Source organism: Protopterus annectens, chromosome 13.part0, assembly GCF_019279795.1.
Source record: "Protopterus annectens isolate FY-2018-M chromosome 13.part0, PAN1.0, whole genome shotgun sequence".
Taxonomy (NCBI): Eukaryota; Metazoa; Chordata; order Ceratodontiformes; family Protopteridae; genus Protopterus; species Protopterus annectens.
The window spans coordinates 465,346,543-465,366,778 of NC_056747.1; the positions used below are offsets into that span (position 1 = coordinate 465,346,543).

The 20,236-nt window shown below is 37.9% G+C and overlaps 1 protein-coding gene across 1 annotated transcript in view; it reads left to right on the forward strand.

Annotated features, from left to right (window-relative positions):
• UNC13A (unc-13 homolog A) overlaps positions 1–20,236 on the forward strand; it is a 5,702,976-nt gene that overhangs the window by 5,124,861 nt on the left and 557,879 nt on the right. Inside the window, exon 37 of the mRNA XM_044054109.1 lies at positions 18,342–18,371. Coding sequence (XP_043910044.1) covers positions 18,342–18,371 — 30 coding nt within the window. The remainder of the gene's footprint in view (positions 1–18,341; positions 18,372–20,236) is intronic.

A 20,236-nucleotide genomic window follows, 5' to 3' on the forward strand; every position in this document is an offset into this window, starting at 1 on the left:
CAGTCACTCCTTATCAGCTACTTTAAGGCCCTTAACAAAGGGTGTCCACTTTTACTGTGTAATATTAATACTAATACAAATGGTAGTTTGACCAAGAGCAAGGCTATTATGAATGGCCCACACAGTGTCACCAAATAAATATGCAAGTACTCTCAAAAGTTAAATATTTCTATGCAGATCAGCCACAATGAAAGGTTTAAATATATTTAATAATAAATAATAAAAGAACACGACAATACTAAATATATATTCACAGTGACATCAGAGTTAAAAAAACACAGGAAATATTTAAAATAACATTGCAGTACAGGCTGACACAAATAAAAAAAGCATCTAAACTAAGCTTTATTGTATGCCTGACTATATGTAAGAGACTTTTACTGTTCCCTAGAAGCTTCATTAGAAAAAGGCAGGTGTGATGAATGGGTCTTCTGTTGTCAGGTTACAGACAGAATACAGAACGCTCTGTCTCACTGAGTGACTTCTTAAATTAATATCTAAAATATTACCGCTGGGATATCTTGCAAAATGGCATAATTTCTGGTCATCTGGCTTTTATTTCCCAGGACAAAACCCCTATTGCTAGAAGCTGACAGCATTTAGCATCTATCTGTAAAAATATACAGGTAAGGGCTTTTCCTCAGATCTTTGGCAAATGCTGGAAGTCATAAAACAATTGCATTTCTTCATGCTTCAAAAGTAGCAATTAGTTCACTCCAAGGATAATACAGAAAACTTCCTAGTACAGACCTTGTTTCTCTAGCCGTATTGAAAACTTGAGAGATAGCCTCTTTATTGCGTCCTATAAAGTAATTCAATTTCAGACATTTTTCTAAAGTTTACTGGACTGAGGTTAACCTCCTGTATTCCATTTCCACTGTTAAAATATATACCTTTAAACAGTTACAATAGTGCATATACATTTCTGTTCTCTTCCAGTAGGGCACACTGTGGTTAAATTTCAAACAGCACATTGCAAATACCTTTTTAACACACACGTCTGTACAAGAAGTTTGATATACACATGATATAAAGTTTTAATACATTTGTAACATAAGCATCTTGTATAAATCATTTTGATATTCACCAATGACATATAATTATTTACAAATTCCAGCTAGCTGTGCTGACAGTATCTCGTTTCGTCATGGGGGAACCAGGTCTTATCCTGTGTGCAGGGAAGCTATGATAGTGTGTCAATGAGTGATGTCTTCACACTGCTTTCTTATAGTAATGCACATTCTAGGATGCACCAACTGCATTGTGGCAGGATTTGCAGGTCTATCCTTATGGATTATGAATGGTCCCTCAAATCAGCACTAGTACTGCTAATTTTCTGCTGCCGTGGCCAGCCTTACTGTGATCTGTTTAATCTTCCTGTCCAACACAGAATATAGCAACTATTTTGCCCTCATCCCTCCACAAGAGCAGTCACCAAGGGATGCTTTGCTCTATCATTGGCTACCTGGACACCACTACACTTTTCCCTCTCTTCAATTAATTTTGAAATTCCTGTAGAAAGCTTCTCTGTGCATGACCAAACTTATCATAACAGCCCCTTTCTGTCCTCGGCAAATCTAGTTCCCATTGCTTTAGCATTATGTCATGAAGCAGCCTTGGCTTTCAATCCACAACCAGACCTCTTATCCCATCTGTCTAATGAGCGTCATCCAGACATTCAGTACCTGAAATAAACAACATGGTTTCTCCTGTTCCAGTCATAACCTTTGATCCTGCCCTCTCTCATAGAGTTGTTGAGATCCTCTCAGCCACTCAAAAGGAGTCTACTCATGAAATATACAAAATCAAGTGCAAAAGATGTTGGATATGGACCTCTTCACTGTGTCCATCTCTGCAGTTTTACAGTATTTTCCTGTGTTTTTAACACAGATTATAGTTACTGTACTGTTAAAAGTTGACTGCCATTTCCAACTTCCACATGGGCTTCCTTCTTTCCCTTGCAGCTCAGAAAGTATGTAAAACATTCTCAAAAGGTACTTTCCATCTACAGCTGCGCACCAAAAACCCCACTCCACTTTGGGACCTAAATGTGTTGCTGGGAACATTAACACGCACTTCCTTTGAACCAGCTTCTTATGTACACTTAGTTGTTCTCTTTGAAGAATGTATTCCTTGTTGTGGTTAATTCTACTAGAAGAATTTCAGAGTTACATGCATCTTCCTCATTGAATCTCCGATTTCTTTTTTTCCCCCATAAAGACTGAGTGTCATTCAGAACTAATCCATCTTTCATTGCTAAAGTAGCTTCAGAGACCAACCTGCAGACTGCAGAAAACATGCCAACCTACTACAGAACTGTTTCTCACCTCTAATGCATCAGCAGAAGGCGAGGCTGGATGACATAGAATCAGGAAGTAGTTAAAACAGTTGCTCAGCACACCTCTTAACTGTTCAGATTTTTGGCTTAGATTTTTGGTCTGTTCCTCATAAAATTTGTGGTTTTCTGATAAATAAATCACTGGGATGATCTGAGGAATGAAGTCACAAAATAATGGCATACATTTGAGTTTCAGACTTCAAATCCTTCAGAAAATGTATGTTAAAACAAACCTTTTTTACTCTAGCAATTTTCTAAGTTTATAAGTTCAATGTTTAAAATATGTCCCTATTTTTAGGCCTTTGTCCACCCTGCAAGTGTTTCAGTTGCCGCATGTGTCTAGACAGTTACATGCCAAAGAGAGTATTACATTCAATGACTGGCCTAATGAGGGCTGCATAAAGGGGGACAATGACATCCCAAGATCTAGACACAATCCCGTTGTGTATAAGCTGTGCAATATAGAAGGACTTTCTTACAACAATAGGCATATGTTCATCAAAAGTTAGGTCACTGTCCACATAAGTTCCAAATCCCAAGCAACTGGGTTAAGTCTTAGGGGCATATTGTCATGTAAGAGTTCCCAGAGGTAGATAATTTCCCAAAGGATACAACAATGCATTTTTTTGGAATTTAGTTTCAGTTCATGATTTTGGCACAGGTTATTTCTTTGAGGCAAACCTTCATGTAGGATAGCTAAGTCATTTGGGGATTGAATGACTGCTTCCAGCTTGCAGTCATCTGCAAACTTAATCATCTAGAGCCTTTTGGCATTGGCTTTTACTTCAGAAAAGTAGATGCCGAACAGGAAATGTCCCAGCAGAGAACCCTGGGGGACACCACTGGTGACTGGTCTCTTTGTGGAGGTAACTTCTCCTATTTTGCATCCTATGAGCCAGTTGGCAATCCAGCAGGTGACATGGGAATTTATTTCAAGTTTATTTAGCTTTTATAATATGCCTGAGTGGAGAATTGTGTGAAAAGCTTTGGTCAGGTCTAGGTATTAGGTGGATATTGTTTTACCTTCATCCATTGCTTTGGTGACCTTTTCAAAAACAATAAAATCCATCAAGCTGAATAAGCATGGCCTGCCCTTGTTGAATCCAAACTCAGGTGGGTCCCGTTCTTGGAGGTTCCCTATGTCGTGGTTGACTTATTCCATGATGAGTCTTTCCATGGCTTTGCATATGAAACTGGTCAGACATATGGATCTGTGGAAGGTCCTCTCTTATGCTGGGGAATGACTGCAGCTGTTCTCCATTTGCTTGATACAAAAACTTGTATAAGGCTGAGATTGAACAGTGTTGTTAGGGTTGTGGCTAAATTGTGCTTTGTGCCATTTAAAATGCATCCAGAGATGTCAGGGACCATTGATGCAGTATTTTTAGCTTCTGATTGCACTTTTAGGACTTGGTCTTGTGTGATAGCTGGAGACAAGCTAGTTTCAGTTATAACTTGAGGGACAGACAGAAGGCACAGAGGAGTAAAATTAGAGCTAAATTTATCAGCCAGTATATTCATTATATATTCAGCCTCAGTGTAGGTAAGATTGTTCATAATCATCTCAGCACATTGCTGTGTTGTGCTTTTGAGATTACAAACTTAACTAACAAAATGCCTTGTGTTTGTCATTAGCTTAGGTAACTATTTTAACACACTTGGCTTTGGTGGATTTTATTAAGCTCCTGAGTTTGTTTATTTCTGTGACAAGGGCTCTAACATTCTGAGAATTACTTTTCTCATTTTGGTCAGAATTATTTTCCTTTTATTATAAAACTTGATATTATGGTTCCACCATGTGAGTTTGTTTCTGGAGTTTGCCTTGCACTTGTTCCTATGGGGTACAGCTGCCTCTTTACATGCTGGTATTGTGTGATGGTGTACATTTCTGCATATTCAGTGGAGTTAACTGGGTTTGGTGGGGATTTGAAGCTTACCAGTGTATCACTTAAGAGTAGGTAGTGTGTCTTAAAGAAATTTCTATAGGTACCTTGGGTGGAAGGGATCTCTGGTTTCAGCTTTTTTTTTTTTGAAGGAGATTGCTTTATGAGCAGACCAAACAAATGAAGAAGATACACAAGGGAACATACAAGATGTTCCCATATTATTAAGCACAAGATTCAAGATGTTATTCCCCTTAGTGGATACTCTAACTATTCCAAGGCATTTGCATTGATAAAGCCCAGGAATCTCTGTGCTTGTGCACCATTGGTGCTTTAGGTTTTCCAGACTATAGTTGGATAGTTTAGATCACCTAGGAAAATGGTATTGGGTTTAATACAGAATTATTCTAGTTCTTGTAGACAGGCATGGCTTTTGTTTGTAATAGAGGGCATTCTATAGCTGGCTATTATATGGTACGGGACCTTTCAGATGGTGATTTGGACATAAAGAAGCTTTAGTACATCATGCTGCTTTACCAGCCTTGATGTGAGTCACTTCTGGATGAAGACTGAAACACTTCCACCTCTTTTTCTCTCCTGGGTAGTAGCTGGTCTAAACATGTGGAAGGCATTAGAGCCTCGTATAGCCAGAGTGCTGTCTGCTATTTTAAACTATGTCTAAGTTACTACGCAGACACCAATGTCTTTTCTGGTGAGAAGGACTTATAGGCAGCGTGAGTTTCTTATTCAGTATCCTAGCATTGATGAGTAACACCTGCATATTTTCCTTTGCTTGTTATATCATAGGGGTTGGCATAATGGTTAAGGTGTTTACTGTACAAACACAAGGTGCAGGGTATGATTCTTAAATGGGATAACTGAATATGCTTAAAATGGCCCACAAGCACAGTTAGCCTAGTACTGACCTATGAACATATGTTGGTAGGTTTATCAAGATGGTATTGCCTAAAAAGGCACAATCAGGGTAGACAATGTATTTGCCAATAATCAAAACCATAGAGGAGACAGATGCAAGCCATTCATGGAGAAGCAGTGAGGTTTGTTGAGCATATCCACCCAGACTGAGAAATATTGGACCCCCTTTGAGTGACACCAAAATTAAGCCGATTATTGAATCCAATTATTTTTTGCTCATATTGTGGCATCTTCCTTGGAGAAGGTAGAATGCTGTACAATTGCAGGATCATAGGAAGTTACTAGGCAAATGGCTTTAGGGACCCTTACAATCCTAGCCAAGTTTTTTCATGTTTTAATTGTGTTAGTAGTAGATGTGACTCAACACCTGCTGCCCCTGTCCAGAAGGGACGCAGGTATAACTCCAGGGGTGAATTTGCGATTCCCCATCCAATCATCCAGATTACCTTTAAAGAGGGTTAGGGAGGTTTGGAGGTGCCTAGTGAGGTACATACTGATAGGCACATTGTATTCTATAATTTATCTAATAAAGGAGGAGTACAGGAGGGTTATAACCTCTTTTCTTCTAGAGGCAATGCCTTTATTTATGAGATGGGCTATGTAAAAGGAATTCCTGACCACTGTGGAAACATGTCGGTCGAAGGATATGTTGCTGTCAACCTGTGTGACCAAATATTTTACCACCGATTGGGTGTTTAGGGTAAATGCTAGGGTCATACTTGGCTTGAACACACATTTTGAGACCTCCATCATATCTCTGTTCATATAGTCCAAGGAGGTACACCTCATGTCATTGACACCTTTATGAACTATGACAGAGTCATACTGGTACTTTTTGTTCAAGTACTTGAGTGTGTGTGTGATATGATGGATCCTGACACTAAACAAGCAATTAACCATCACACATTCTTTACTCAGCCTGGTAAGTGGCACATCTGTATGTCTTACAATGGAGGCACCTACAACAAGAATGTTTGGTTGGGTTGAAGCCTGCCTTATGGACTCAGCATTTGTGGTTTTGGGATCTCTTGTGCTATGTGAGGAAGTAGGCTTAATGTGCTGAGTGTGCTTTGTGCCTGTGTTATCTTTTGGAAGTCTTTGATGTTTAGGCAAGTTAATCTTTAGAACCTCATTATATGATGTATGTGTATTTTGACGGCCTTGGAAAAGTGTGATGTGTGGTGTACTGCTGATGATTTTGGTGTCTGCTTTTATTGTCTGTGAGATTCTTGCCTTCAAGGATATTATACATGTACATCTTTCATACACTGTGTAATGCTCTTTGAGTAATATATGATTATCAGACAGCCTGAGATAATTTGCTCTGCCTAGAGAAGTTGTGGGGAAGTGCTGGTCCATGTTACTGACAGGAATGACTCTGGGGGCAGGGGTATCTGTAACTGCTTGGAGTTCAGTTTTAACATAATGTTCGGCCTAGACTTACTACTGAGTATTTAAATTTCAATTCAAAACTTGCCTGTAAACCTTCTTTTGCCACAAGCAAGAACCAATAAACTAATTATAGTAAAAAAAAAACTAAAATTAGTGCAAGCGGTATCAGTACATTCGATATTAAGCAATTTTTATCAAAGGTCTTTTATCCTGGTAATTAGTTTAAGGGGAGAGAATTTGCAAAATGGTACTTATGTACTTATTGTTAACAGACAATAAATGGGGAGAGGAAGGAAATTATGTTGTCAAATTGTCATAAGGCGGAGGCAACAATAGATACACAGGGTTTAAGAACACAACTACAACAGGGTAGGTAAGAGGAAAAAGAATTAGAGACTTATCTTCTGAGCTGACTGGCCTGTAACTGCCTTAATGCAAAGACATGTCCTGAACATATGAGTTAAATAAGAATGAAAATAGTGTTTAATAACAACCGCTAGACCACTTAAAAAGCAAAAATGCAGTGCAGCTATGGACTGGAATTACTAATATAGGCTTAAAGACCTTAGCTAAGTCAGACTGTTAAAATTAATTTAAAATCAGACCAAGAAATGAAAAGGCATATCTGTTTTTCTCAGTCTAATGGAACTATTACACTACAACAGTAATTGCAACAGCAATAAAAAAAAAAAAAAAAAACCAATTACAGCGGTAATTAAAAAAAAAACAGTTACAGTGGTAAAGTGCAGGTGCAGAAGGGTGCATGAACAATGTAACAGATCTCACCACTAAGGCAGGCTGTTGTAACAGAAGTCATGCATGCACATGCACCTAATAAAGTGCAGCATATCTGCCACTCAGATACTTAAGTGTCAACATAGTTCATGATATCAATGGGAAGGAAATGGAGGAGACTGGAAAGTAGAAAAGGGGGCAGTTGCAAGCAGAGGAAAACACATAAGTATAACCATAGGGTATGGTAGATGGGGGAAGAAGGATGGTAGTTTTTATGGGAGAGAGACCCATCTGCAGATGTAGGATAAATTCAGAAAGGGGCCATCACAGTATCCTAGTAGGTGCTCAGTATAATCTGCCTGTAGGAGAATAAGAAAGAATTGTCTTGACTGGCAGACCCAGCTAGAGCCCTGCAGTTCACAGTTTTTGAGGAGGGCATGTCCAATCACTCTGGTATACCAAGTGTAGCGTCATGCACACATTCAGATATCACACAGTATGTAATATAGTGCTTACAGAACTTTTTTATCAAATACCCATGGAGCTGTACCATGGCACTGTAGGTCTACACAGGCTGTGTGTATGAGCACAGTGATCACATGCTTCCTTATCACCTTGGCAAGTATGGCTAGCTCTGGCCAGTGTGGATGACACATTGCTTTCTCTGCAGTGGTGCTAAATGTGATCTTTAGCATAACCACTCTGCTAACAAGACTGTAATACCTTAAAATAAAGTGTGGATGCCATTTTGCAAGAAAATGCATACAGTTGAAAAACTGTGGAATACAGAACTTCTCACAGGGATGGAAGAAAAGCCACCTGATAATGTACCTCAGCATTGTCATCAGCACTTGTGATGTATGACAATTATAGAAAAAGATGCAATGGAGTATCTTGAATGGAAACACAGCAAATGTTAATGCTGTATTAGTTCTAACTGTGAGGAGAACCATGGGCACTGGGAACTAGAGGAAAACATGCCACAAGGGATGTTATGAGCCCCGTACACAAAGTAAGACATGACAATCCTTTGTAAGGGAGCATTTGACAGGGTGTACATGAGGCTAATAGACAGATGCAGAAAGGGTCTAGGTAGGCCATGTCAATGCTACAGTGGCTACATAAGTGGATGTGCACAGCACTGGCCCTTATGAACAGCTACTTCATGGGGAAGTGTGACAGTAAAAATGAGTACATGACTTCCACAGAATTCCATACACACATACTGAGAGACAGATGTAACCCACAGATGTACAGTGATTGCCATGGGCCCCAAAGAGAGAGACTCATCGGAATGTTTCACCACCCAGGAGACAGAGGTATTAATGTAGGCCATCACAGTATGGGCTTTCTGGGCAGAGGTGCCATGGAAAACTGTATCATGACCAGGTGCATCAGGCAATGGTGCAGGGTGTCAGTGTTGTGAACAGCCATAATAGGTCTCTGCAAAAGATGCAGAAAGGGTAACCAGTGTGATACTCCATGTAAAGGACAAGGCACAGGATATTACCAGGGGCATGTTGTCCACAGGGGGATGGACCACCGACACAAAAATGGCTGACAGAGGTGAGTACGTGGTGTCTCTCTCACTTATCTTGCAGCGGATTCAAAACTTTTATGCAAAATGTGTAGTGATCTGCAGGTATTACATTCTCTTTCATGTTTATCAAACATAAAGGTCTTCCTTAAGTCTGATGTTTCAGTTCTACTCTGTTTATTAACTTTCACCACCTCTAATAAAACTTTCTTACTGCCAGTCTTCCTACCATGTTTAGCTGAACCTTCATTATTCTGGAAATGTCATCTCAATCCTATCCTTCTACTACACTCTCATGAGACTGATGTCATTCCATAGCTCTAGTCCCTGATCATACAGTAATTTCTGAAACTTCTCCATCATGCATTTCCTTCTTAATGTGACCCGTTACATCACTTCATATAGTCTCTGATGTTTCAAACACATTAAATTTTCCAGCAATACAGTATCAAGCAAATAAGTGCCCAAAGTTAGTTTGCACAGATTTATCTGTTTTCTTCATTTCCCATATATCCATGATATCAGTCTACTACACTTCCTTTCTAAAAACAGGAAACTCCCCCACTTGCATAGGAAAAGTGATCTCCATCACCCCCTCAGTTTAAAGTCCTAGTAAGACTAATATTGCCAAACTTACAAAGATGCAAAAAGAGAAATGGTGGTCCATTGGATCCAACAAATTACAGTAACCAGTAGTTTGGCACTTTCCCTGCCTCAGACTTTTTGTATTTGTCCTAGACACCTTTAACTTTCCTGTTGATGTACACTGCCCCAACAAAGTCTTACAAGCTGACATTATTGTATCAGTGAAGTGAAATCTCCTCACAGCAGTGTAAAATTATTCTTCCAGTCTTTTTAACAAATGAAATCTCAACTTTTTTAAAGAGAAACAAATGGTTTAATTATGTGGTATCTTTTGGCACATAGACTACTTTGTTAAAGGATTTTTTACCAGTTGTTAGAGTGATTTGGGTTTTGTTTGATACTGGGAGAATGCAGAGAGTAAGTGGCATCATCAATGGATATGGTATTTTCTAGTGGAGAGCAATAGCTGTCTTCAAGTAGGAGTTTTAAGTAAATACATTAGCTCTTACTATTGGCAACCAGTTTGCTCTTTGTGTTGCTAGGCAGTGATGTTCTGTTGGCTTGACAAGGTGCAATATTTTGTAATCTTGTTTTTTTTGTTGATTGTATAAGGGTTGTATTTTGATTGTGGGACTTTGCTAGATAGAGTATACTCTATTCTTGGAATCAAGGCATTGATGGCAATAGCCTTCTGTGCTTCAAGTGAGAGGAAGTATGAGATACTGTAGGCTTCTTTAAGTTCTTGTAATGTTTTAGAAATAGTGTGTTCAACATGATTATGAAAGGAAAGCGAATCAGCCATAAGAACATCTTCACTTACTTCATATTTTCCATTGATCACACTGTCACTTTGTTTTTGTTGTAAATAACAATCTGTTGATGGAAACAGGATACTTTCACATTTCAGAGCCGCTTTGCTGTAAATTAGATCCTAGGCTGGGAAGCAACCTTGGCATTGGAGTACTACCACATCCTGGCCCCGATGTGGCCAAAAAAAAAAAGACAGTATTAAAGTTATGGTCCTTCTGGATAAAAATAAATAGTAATATCATTGAGTGAAATACATGGTTAAAGTGCATGCCTTAAAGATGGATGTTATATAACAAAGGTAGACAAACTTATTTGAGTATATTTCCAAAAATCATGACTTCTACTTTTGCAGTACATTCAATTGCCAGGCAGGCAAACTGCAAGGAAGTGGTCAGGGTTGTAGCTGCTAGGATGGGGTGAAAGGGGCAGCAGCCCCGGGCATATAAACTTTTAGGGGCAGTGAATAGCAATGTTAAAGAGGTACCAATCAGTCACTGGAAGTCAGATCCACTTAGCCAGCTGAGCATGAGGACAGTGCTGGAATCATTTAAGTGGCTGCAATATGAAATTGTGGCCACTGAAATGTTTAATTTGAGTATACTGTAGCAAAGAGCTTCCTCCATGGATTTTTTGGTCCTCAATTCCAGAGGAGTTTCTCAACTATGGGGGGAATTTTCTTTTGTTCCTCAACTTTGGCAAAGGGGGCCACCAATTCGGGCATTGCCCAGGGTGCCAATACATCTAGCTAAAACTCAGTATTTGGATGCTCACAATATTTCAAATATATTGTCTATATTTCTCTTTAGTGACACTCAGTAAATCCAGTTAACTTTACATGAAATCCTGTCACAAAAGTACTACAAAAAAGGTTGCAATATCACTAATCAAAATACTCTTTGTTGCTGGTTCCCAGTGGAGTATTAAGCAAAATGCATTCAGAACCAGTTTCCAGCACTGGTGCCAGGTATTTCTACTTGTGTTCCAAGAATTTTGTACAGCAGTCATGTGATTAGCATGTAACATAATACTTTATATAAGATTGCAGTCATTTTTCAGATCGCCTAAACTCAAACTGCAGTTGCTTTGGCATAAAAGCTTGAGGTGGCCTATGCCCATGCTTAGTTGCTCATTTGACAATGGAGCAAGATCGTAATATATGCATGGTAATGAGTTAAAGGTGGCCTGAGGATGATGTGTCATAGAGAAGAAAGCCAAGGAGTGTTATGTTGCCTGTTAGTGGCCTGTCTTTCTCTAGGGTGCAGCAACCTTGGATTAAGAATAATATGAGTATGTGTGTTGGGGAGGGGGTAAAGTTCCTTATGTGGGGGAGTGCAACTGGCCTTCCCCCATACATAAAAAATATCATTGTCACATTTGCTGGTAAAATAACAAGCTTAGTAACTGCATTACAAGAATATGTGTGCTCAGCTGTCGTATAAAATTTATAGTGACTGAGCTACTATGATATAAACACTGATGTGTCAAACATACTTAGTGGATTCCTACATTTGCAGTCAAACTGAAAAGTAAGTATAAATCATTTCCCATTTATCCTTTCTGTGCTGTAAACTGTGTGTTCCAGTAGCAGAGGACACCATCTATTTTTAAACCATTTTAATATTTATATTCTACCAATATTTCATTAGTGTGCATATATTTCAGCTCACCAGTGTTCAATACAAGTGCTGCTGATGAGCACACATATCACCGTGTTCCTAATTTGTTGAGTTCATATGCTGAATAATAAGAAGTGACTTTCCAGTGTTAGAAACTTAAGCCCTCATTTTCCTGCCATTAGGGTCATTAGGTCCGCTAACTCCACACTAAGAGAAAGATAATATTTGAGTGTGGAACCAAGTATCTCCCTTATCATAATATTGTGTGAGTTCAGAATGAAAATATCAACTGCTCCCCCAGTAAAGGATACACAAGTCTGTCCCTTGTAAATGTAGTTTAGTCATTTTAGGGTCCACTATGAAACTGCATAATCTGGAGTTCTTTTCAGTTCCATAACTGCTTATAGCATTTTATGTTCAGTATTAGCTGTGTATAAGAATAAGTTTGCATTTACAAGTTTTGTGAACTGTCCTTTCTGTACCTATACACTTACATAAAATGTTTCTCAAATGGTAAAGGTGAGTGTCCCTTGGCAGGTCCAGCCCTGTTTCAGGGGAGGCCCAAACAAATGTGAAAATGTACACTCAAAACATTATCTGTTTGGTATTTCTATGTGTAGCAGGCTAAATGCAGAATGTGTGTATCTGCAAACAATAGTAAAAGAAGAAAGTACAAAGTTTATTTATTCAAGAGTGTTTGTGCGTGTGTGTGTGGGGGGCGGGTCATGAGAGAGGAGAGCTCTGCTTTGTACATTGCAACATAGCATGCATTTTTATACAGAATCCCCAAGATAATCTTATTGTAGCTAAAAGAAGCTCTTGAATCTTTGATTTGTGGATGACTCAAAGTGACAAAAAATATCAAGAAACTCTGAGTCATAATACTGAACTTACTGTGTTTTTTTTTGTAAGTACCCATCTACTACTTTGATAATTAGTGTATTTAGGTATGAGAGTGTATTTCATGTTACAATGTTGTCAGCTTCCACGTTCATCATGTCTGACATTCAGTGACTCTCACTATTTCAGTGGTACATATTCAGTGAATACACTTTATTATTATCAGAGTTCTTTCTGTGTGAACTGCTGTCTGCAAAGAGTTCCATCTCTATACATACACGCATCTACATGACATGTTGTTTGCATGAGGATACAGTTGTAGCTACCCTTGTATTTATGTTTCTATTCACTTGCTTGTATTGTACTTGCTGAAATATATTTGCCAGCTTGTCTTTCCCTTGGGTTGTGTTTGCAAAGGTCTGTTTTGCTAGTATCTCATTTCCGTGTGCTTGCTGTGTTTCTGTTGACTTGGATCTTACAAGTTTGCAGAGAGAGCAAAACAAAAAAAAAATGGCTAAAGTACAGTTTGCTCTTTCTGCAATTAAGTACAATTATGGATTTAATAATATAAGTAAGGATAGCAGTTGTGGGACAAACCATAAGATGTGGAGGTCACAAGAGGATCTTCCCTTACAAAAACTATTATTTCTAAGTTGTTTAGGTATGATGTGTTGAACTTGTTTTAGTAACAAAGTTGATAATCCCAGGCAGTTTAGTCCCAAGCAGTCTAGTTTCATTATATCATTGTGAAGTCTGCACAGAAACACTAAGCCCTTTACATGGTGCAGCATGAAGAAATAAACAATGTTTTTAGATACTGTTCAAATGCCTGTGAACTTATGTATTATAATTATGCAGTGTAGCATATCATTGGCAAATATGCAGTTGCATGGCTGTGCACATTGCGTCATCCACTAACCATTCAAAAACTACTTGGCACAATTGTTTGGATATCATTAATGGTTGATTAAAAAGGCAAAAGCCAGAAATGTGGCACAGTTTTAAATACACTATGCAACTTGACCATTTCATTCTTGTGGCACTTTGTAAAGGTTGGGTGGTGTTAATAAGTAAGGTGCACACTGTAGACCTCTGAGTGACTTGTCTGTTTTGTGAGCCAACTACTAAATTGTATAAAGCACAAACATTGTATGCACTATCATAATGTAGGCTGCACAGTGCCATACTACTGTGTGCTGACCATAATGTCTAATACTTCACTCTGGCCCTCTGAGTACCTTGTGCCTTAAAGTACACAGTGTTGTACTGTTGTACAGCCCATCTGTTCTGCAGTATGTCCCAAACACTGCACACAACACTTGGTGTAGTATTGTAATAAATAATGCATACTTCCACTTTGCTGTGTGACATTCATTCCTTTGTATAATTTCTGAATTGTGCATCTGTAATTTCAATCTATGAATTACAAGTGTAAGTAGGTGCGCAAAATTTCCCTGGTTCTGACCATAAAACTCTGTATCTATATACATTAGAAACCTTAATGAAATATCTCAGTTTAAAGAATCTGACTGACTTTTTTGTGAACTTCAAATATAGGCTGTGTTCAAGGCAGGTAATGTGGGAGTACTTTATTTTGCCTGTAACAAAACTGAGCTGAAATACCCAGTGAACCCACTGAGAAGAACATTCCATCAATTTTACAAACCTCTTGTTAGCTGAATACATAAATGCAAACAATACTAGTCCTAGTTTTAAAAGCCTGGTTTTAAAATGTATTGAGCACTGCATATGCTTTTGAGATACTTTAAATATAGAAGACATCAAATTTTAACTTTCATTGAAAAGGCATTTTTAAAAGCATCCAGTATTCAGGCAGCTTTTCTTTTCACAAAATCCATAGCCCTATTAATGTACAGTGTGCCACATTGCTAATTATGTGTCAAATCCCAGCTATCTAGCCCCCTCACAATTTGATTGACTGACTGTATGCAGTCTGATATGCCTTGCTACATTGTAGCTACAGTTTAAAACATTTTTTTTATAAAGTAAATCCTGAGTGCTATAACACTCTGTGCAGTGTAAACTGTAGCAACTGCTTGCTGCATTTGAAGCAAGCAGTTTGCTAACATTTAAAAGAGAGATGTCTCTTTTTCATTTTGTTTAACTAAAACCTGAGCTCTGTAGCATTCCATGCAGGGATTTTTTTTAGCAAAATAATGAGTGGAAAGGGGGGGGGGTCAGGGGCAGGATATAAGAAAGGGGACATGATTGGCTGGGGTGGGGGTGTTGTGTATCTGGCCACCTGTTTGATGTGCTAGTATAAGTAGTAGAGTTTTTTATGTTATTACCTTGAAGAGCTAGGTGGGTGGGACACTAGTTTTTGCCAGCCAGCTGTATTTTGTGTGAGAGGAGGTGGTAAAGCCCTCAGATGGATTTTTTATGTCTTAAGGCAGATATTCATAATAGGCTTTGATATCTATTTCTTGAAAGGCTGTATAAGAGCTTGAGTGTGACTAAGCAGTGAGGGCATAATTAAGACAATACTGGAAGAAGAAGCAGGGAAAGAAGGATTCAGTGAATGAGAAGGAAGGTTATGCAAACAACAACAGGCCTACATTTTATTTTTACTATTGAACAGTTTTTGCTTGACAAAATAGGAGTCAATTATTTTAGACATTAGAGGCTGATTATGAAAGAACCATGTAGAAAAGAAGGGAAATTTAGTCCATGTGCTATAACTATGTTCAGTGCCTGATGCATATTGGAATAAAATGAGGATATTTGCTGCAAGTGTTGTGGCTGTCATCTTCTACCCTTGTTTGTTTCAAGTTGTTGATTGTACCCAACAAAAGCAACAAAATACCCACAAGGCTAAATGATATGTTTTATGTTTTTAATGGGGATGAAGTAAATTACAAGGCAATAGCAAGCAGAGGAGGCACTTGGAAAGTGGGAGTGAGGAAAAAAACTGCAAAAGGAATATGACCGAGATATGCAAATGATTGAAAGTAAAAACTACGGAAGTCCCCTCCCCTCCCCAGCAAAAAGAAATTTAAATGAGAAGAACAATCTATGACATTCTCGCTTCTCCTGGCATCCTGTCCAAGACTGGCTTTCAGTTTTGTGTCATTAGTTGGCAGGTAGGCTTCCCCTGAGGCCCTGAATAGGGTAAAGAATGTAACTGAATAAATGAATGATTTGTTTAGTATTTTCATTGTTTCTTTGTCTTAGTGGTAAAAAAATTCAATAAAGAATTTGAATTTGAAAAACAAAACATTCTGACCCTCCCACCATATAATCTGATGCTCAGGTCACTGTCCAAACCTGGTCATCAGCACTAGAGAAAGAATTTCTACTTTTGGAAGGCATATATGTAATCTATAGAATTTTTGATGAAATTCAAAGATGAAAATTACTTTATTGTGCATTTGAAAAGGAGAACACTTTTAAACTGCATATTCTTCATGTCTTAGGGATAAATGTTTAGTAGTTTCTTTTTGTTTATTTTTTTCACTGTCTGTCCAAACCATTGTCAGACATCTTTTTGATTCAGTTACATCATCTTGTTTCTATTTGTTTTGATGCCAAAAAAGCTATAGTAGGCAAACATATGCATCCCATGTAGAGTAGGAATAGCTTTAGGCAATATCTGGATTCTTGCTGAGGATGACTGATGATTGTCGTATGGTCATTCAGGAGGAATTTCCACTGTAAACCATCCCCACACACCCTTCCTAAATGATGCCATTTGGATCAGTACCCATTGTCAGAGAAACTTAGAGATAAAGGAATTTTACTGTTTAATGTATCACTACAATCACTACCATGAGTTAGAGCCCATTCTACTTTTGCAAGTGATGTTTTTTTTTTAAGTAAAGCTTTTTCCTAGGTTCATAGGAAGTACTAGGCTAGCTGCCTATGCTGGCCATTTTTAGCCTAGCCAGGTTCCCTTTTTTACTCAAAATAACGTATCCCATTTGGTTATAGCTTGGCTTTGCCCATCCTGTGGTTGATAATTATATATTACCCCTAAAGAGAATAACTGGGATCATACCATAGATAATTTGAAGGGAGCCATGCATTTAGGAGGCACATCTATCCACTAGTAGTACAGGGGTCAGTAAGTGGGTACATTTTCTGTTTCCCATCCATAGATCTAAGTTGCGCTTGAAAATGCAAGGGGGTGAACTTTGTTTTATGTGAATTGGGGAGTCTGTTCCATACTAGTGGTATCCTCTGCAAAATGTACCTGTTCCCACCAAACCACTCGGTTGCTGTTGTGGAAGAGATTTAGATCCCTAGACCGAGTATTTCTGATGCCATTTGACTTGTTGATGTGCAGCAAATCCATCAGTAATGGGTTGGAGGAGCAGTCTGTAGGATGCAGAGTATAGTGACAGAGCTTTGAGTTGGTCTGTATAGGACATGTTGTTTAGGCCTTCTATCCTTCTAGTAAGGCACCTTTGAGGGTATTCCATTTGTTGTATGTGGCTGGACTGATACATATCAAAGAAGGTATTGCATTCAATTATTGGCCTAATGAGGGTGGTGTAAAGGGGGACAATGACATCCCTAGAGCTAGACACAATCCATTTTTATATAAGCTGTGCAATATAGAAGGACTTTCTTACAACAGTAGACACGTGTTGATCAAAAGTTAGGTCACTGTTAACATAATTTCCCAAATTCCAAACAACTGGGTCAGCTCTTAAGGGCATATTGTCAATGTGGCAGTTCCCTGGGGTAGATGACTTCCCAAAGGATACAACAATGGCATTTAGTTTCAGACTTTGATTATGATACCAGTTATTTCTTTAGGACAAACCTTACTGCAGGATGGCTAAGTCATTTGGGGATTCAGTGACTGCTCCTAGTTTGCAGTCATTTGCAAACTTAGTCAGCCAAAGCCCTTTGGTATTGACTTTTACTTCAGAAAAGTAGATACCAAACAGGAAATGTCTCAGCACAGAACTCTGGGGGACTCCACTGGTGACTGGTCACTTTGTGGAAGTAACTGCTCTTATTTTGATTATCTGCATCCTATCTGTGAGCCATTTTGCAATCCAGCAGGTGGCATGGGGGGGGGGGTATTCTTAGTTTATTTAGCTTTTCTACTATGCTTGTGTGGGGAATTGTGTCAAAAGCTTTGGACAGGTCTGTAGAAGAAAATAAATTGTTTAATATGGTTTATTATTTGTGTTTCTTTTTCACATTAAAAATGCACTCATCAACATAAAGATATTGGATATATTTGCAGATGAAATAGACAGTAGGTACCCTGACAGATGTCATAAAGACTAATTGAGAATGAGTCCCACTGTAGGAAATTTAATTATCATTTGAGTTATGCTAAGTATTCTGGGTATATAAGCAAAAGGTAATGAAAGCAAAGGAAGATTGGAGCAAATTGTGACACAGGACGCTTGAACATTTTTTTTTATTTCTGCTATAAACTGTATAGCCATCATTGATATGGTGGTGACCTAAGGAATTTCCAAATATAAAATGCCATTCTAGATTCTAAAGCAGAAATGTGTCAAAACTGAAAACTGTGTTGATGCTACATTTTGCCTTTTGATTGTGAATAATCAAGATTTAAATACTATTATTAAATGATGGTTAACATCTATACAGTTATTTCATTATGATTTTACACAGTGCAGTTTGTAAAAACACTTTTTTTATTATAAATCATGTTTTCTTTCCAGGGCAGGGTGAAGCTTGTCTGTCACACAGATGTAAGGACATTTTAATTATAAATGTTTATGTCCCTTCTGACTTGTGCTTTCTTTCTTTCTGGCGTTTTGTTTTGCTGTCTGTGTTATTATGAAGATGTTGCCAAACTTCTTTGGTACTTGTCTGTGGCCTTTCTAAATGCACTCATATGTGTGCTGTCTATTGTCTTTAAATATCTGTTAACATTATCAAGGATTATATCAGGTGAAAGATGGTGTTTGAGAAAACTGTTTGTTCTGCTGAATATGTTGCTGGATTTGATCTTTTAGTAACTCAAATAAAAAAGATATGTAAAACTTGTTTGTTCACGGATGGCAAATATGCTTTACGATTTACAGCCCTAGATTATGATGTCATCATGATAAATGTACTGAAAACATGAACAGCCTTTGAGCAGTAGTCCAAGTCTTGTGTTTAAATGTTAGCTGTCCTCAAGTTGAGAAAGAAGAGATATAGGTTATTTTTACAAAGTGTTTTACAGCTGATTTCTAAAAGAAAACTTTAGTTACCCCACAGATTTTCCATATGCTGTAAAATCACAGGATTTTTGTATCCACTGTATGAATGTATTTAGGGAAAAGTGCATATGACTCACACTGGCTACTTGATATCAAACATTATATTTTCAGTTCCATGTAGCCAATATTTCTAGAGTTGCAGGTTTGCCCACACTGTTAGACCACATATAATGACATACTGAAACAAAAAAGTGTGTTTTTTTCTTATAAAAGTTGCTAATAATTTGTTTAACAGCATATATGAGAACACCTTTTTTTATCCATCAAGTTTATTCATTAATGGTTTATTTGTAAGGTGTTGTCTTCCTTGCATCAGACTTTAAGCATTCAGTCTTAACACTGTGCTTTTGAGGCTGGAGGGCTGATCTGCTATTCCTTGAGAGCAAACTCCTTGAAGAACCATCTCGACAGTCTGTGTGTGCCAATAGTGACTTCTTCTTTGGGAGATTCCTTCCTTTTTTGACTTTATACAACTGGGAAATTGGTATATACAAGTTGCAGAGGTTGTTTTTTTTCCACCACCCCCCATTTGGGGTGCTTACTTTTTTTTTTTTTTTTTTGCAGTGTTGATTTTTGGTTGGTCATTAAACATCTCATAGTGGAAGCATGCTACAGACCTTAATGCTCTACAACATGTGCTTTTTTTTATTAGTGAGCTAGCAGGAAATAGGAACAGCACATGTTAAGCACATAACTATAGTATCCTGTCACTATGTAGTTTACCATTGCATGAACTCTAATCACCTTATCTGTTTCTTTTCCTTGAAAGAGGATCTGCACCATTTCAGTGAAGCCATGCATTAACCTCTGTCATTGCAATAGACACAAGGAGGAACAAAAACTGCAGTAGACCATGTCCGATAACCACAAAGTAAATAAAATAAAAAAACAGTAGAAACGTTAACTATTTAAAAAAAAAAACAAAGCTTTTGGGTTTCCCCTTGTTCAGTGTATGAACATATAATTACACAATCATTCTTAAATATTAAGATGTGACACAACCCACCAATCAGAACAGTAGAACAATAACATCTGATTAAATCATTAAATAATCAATCAATAAACATTAATTAATGCAACGTCATTTGTTTTTGTTTTTTTTGCAGAACAGGCTTCAAGCTAACCGCCCCATTCAAGCCTGGTACATTATTTGCATTCAATTCTAAAATCCATTCAAGTTCAACATTTTCTAACTTATTATTCAAATTACCCCTTCTTACAGTTCTATATAAACCATTAATCACCCTGAACTTGAAATGATGCATAGTCCCCTTCTCATGTACACTTTTGTTTTTAAATTCCTATCGATAGCAGATCTATGTTCTATAATACACTCCTTTAACATCCTG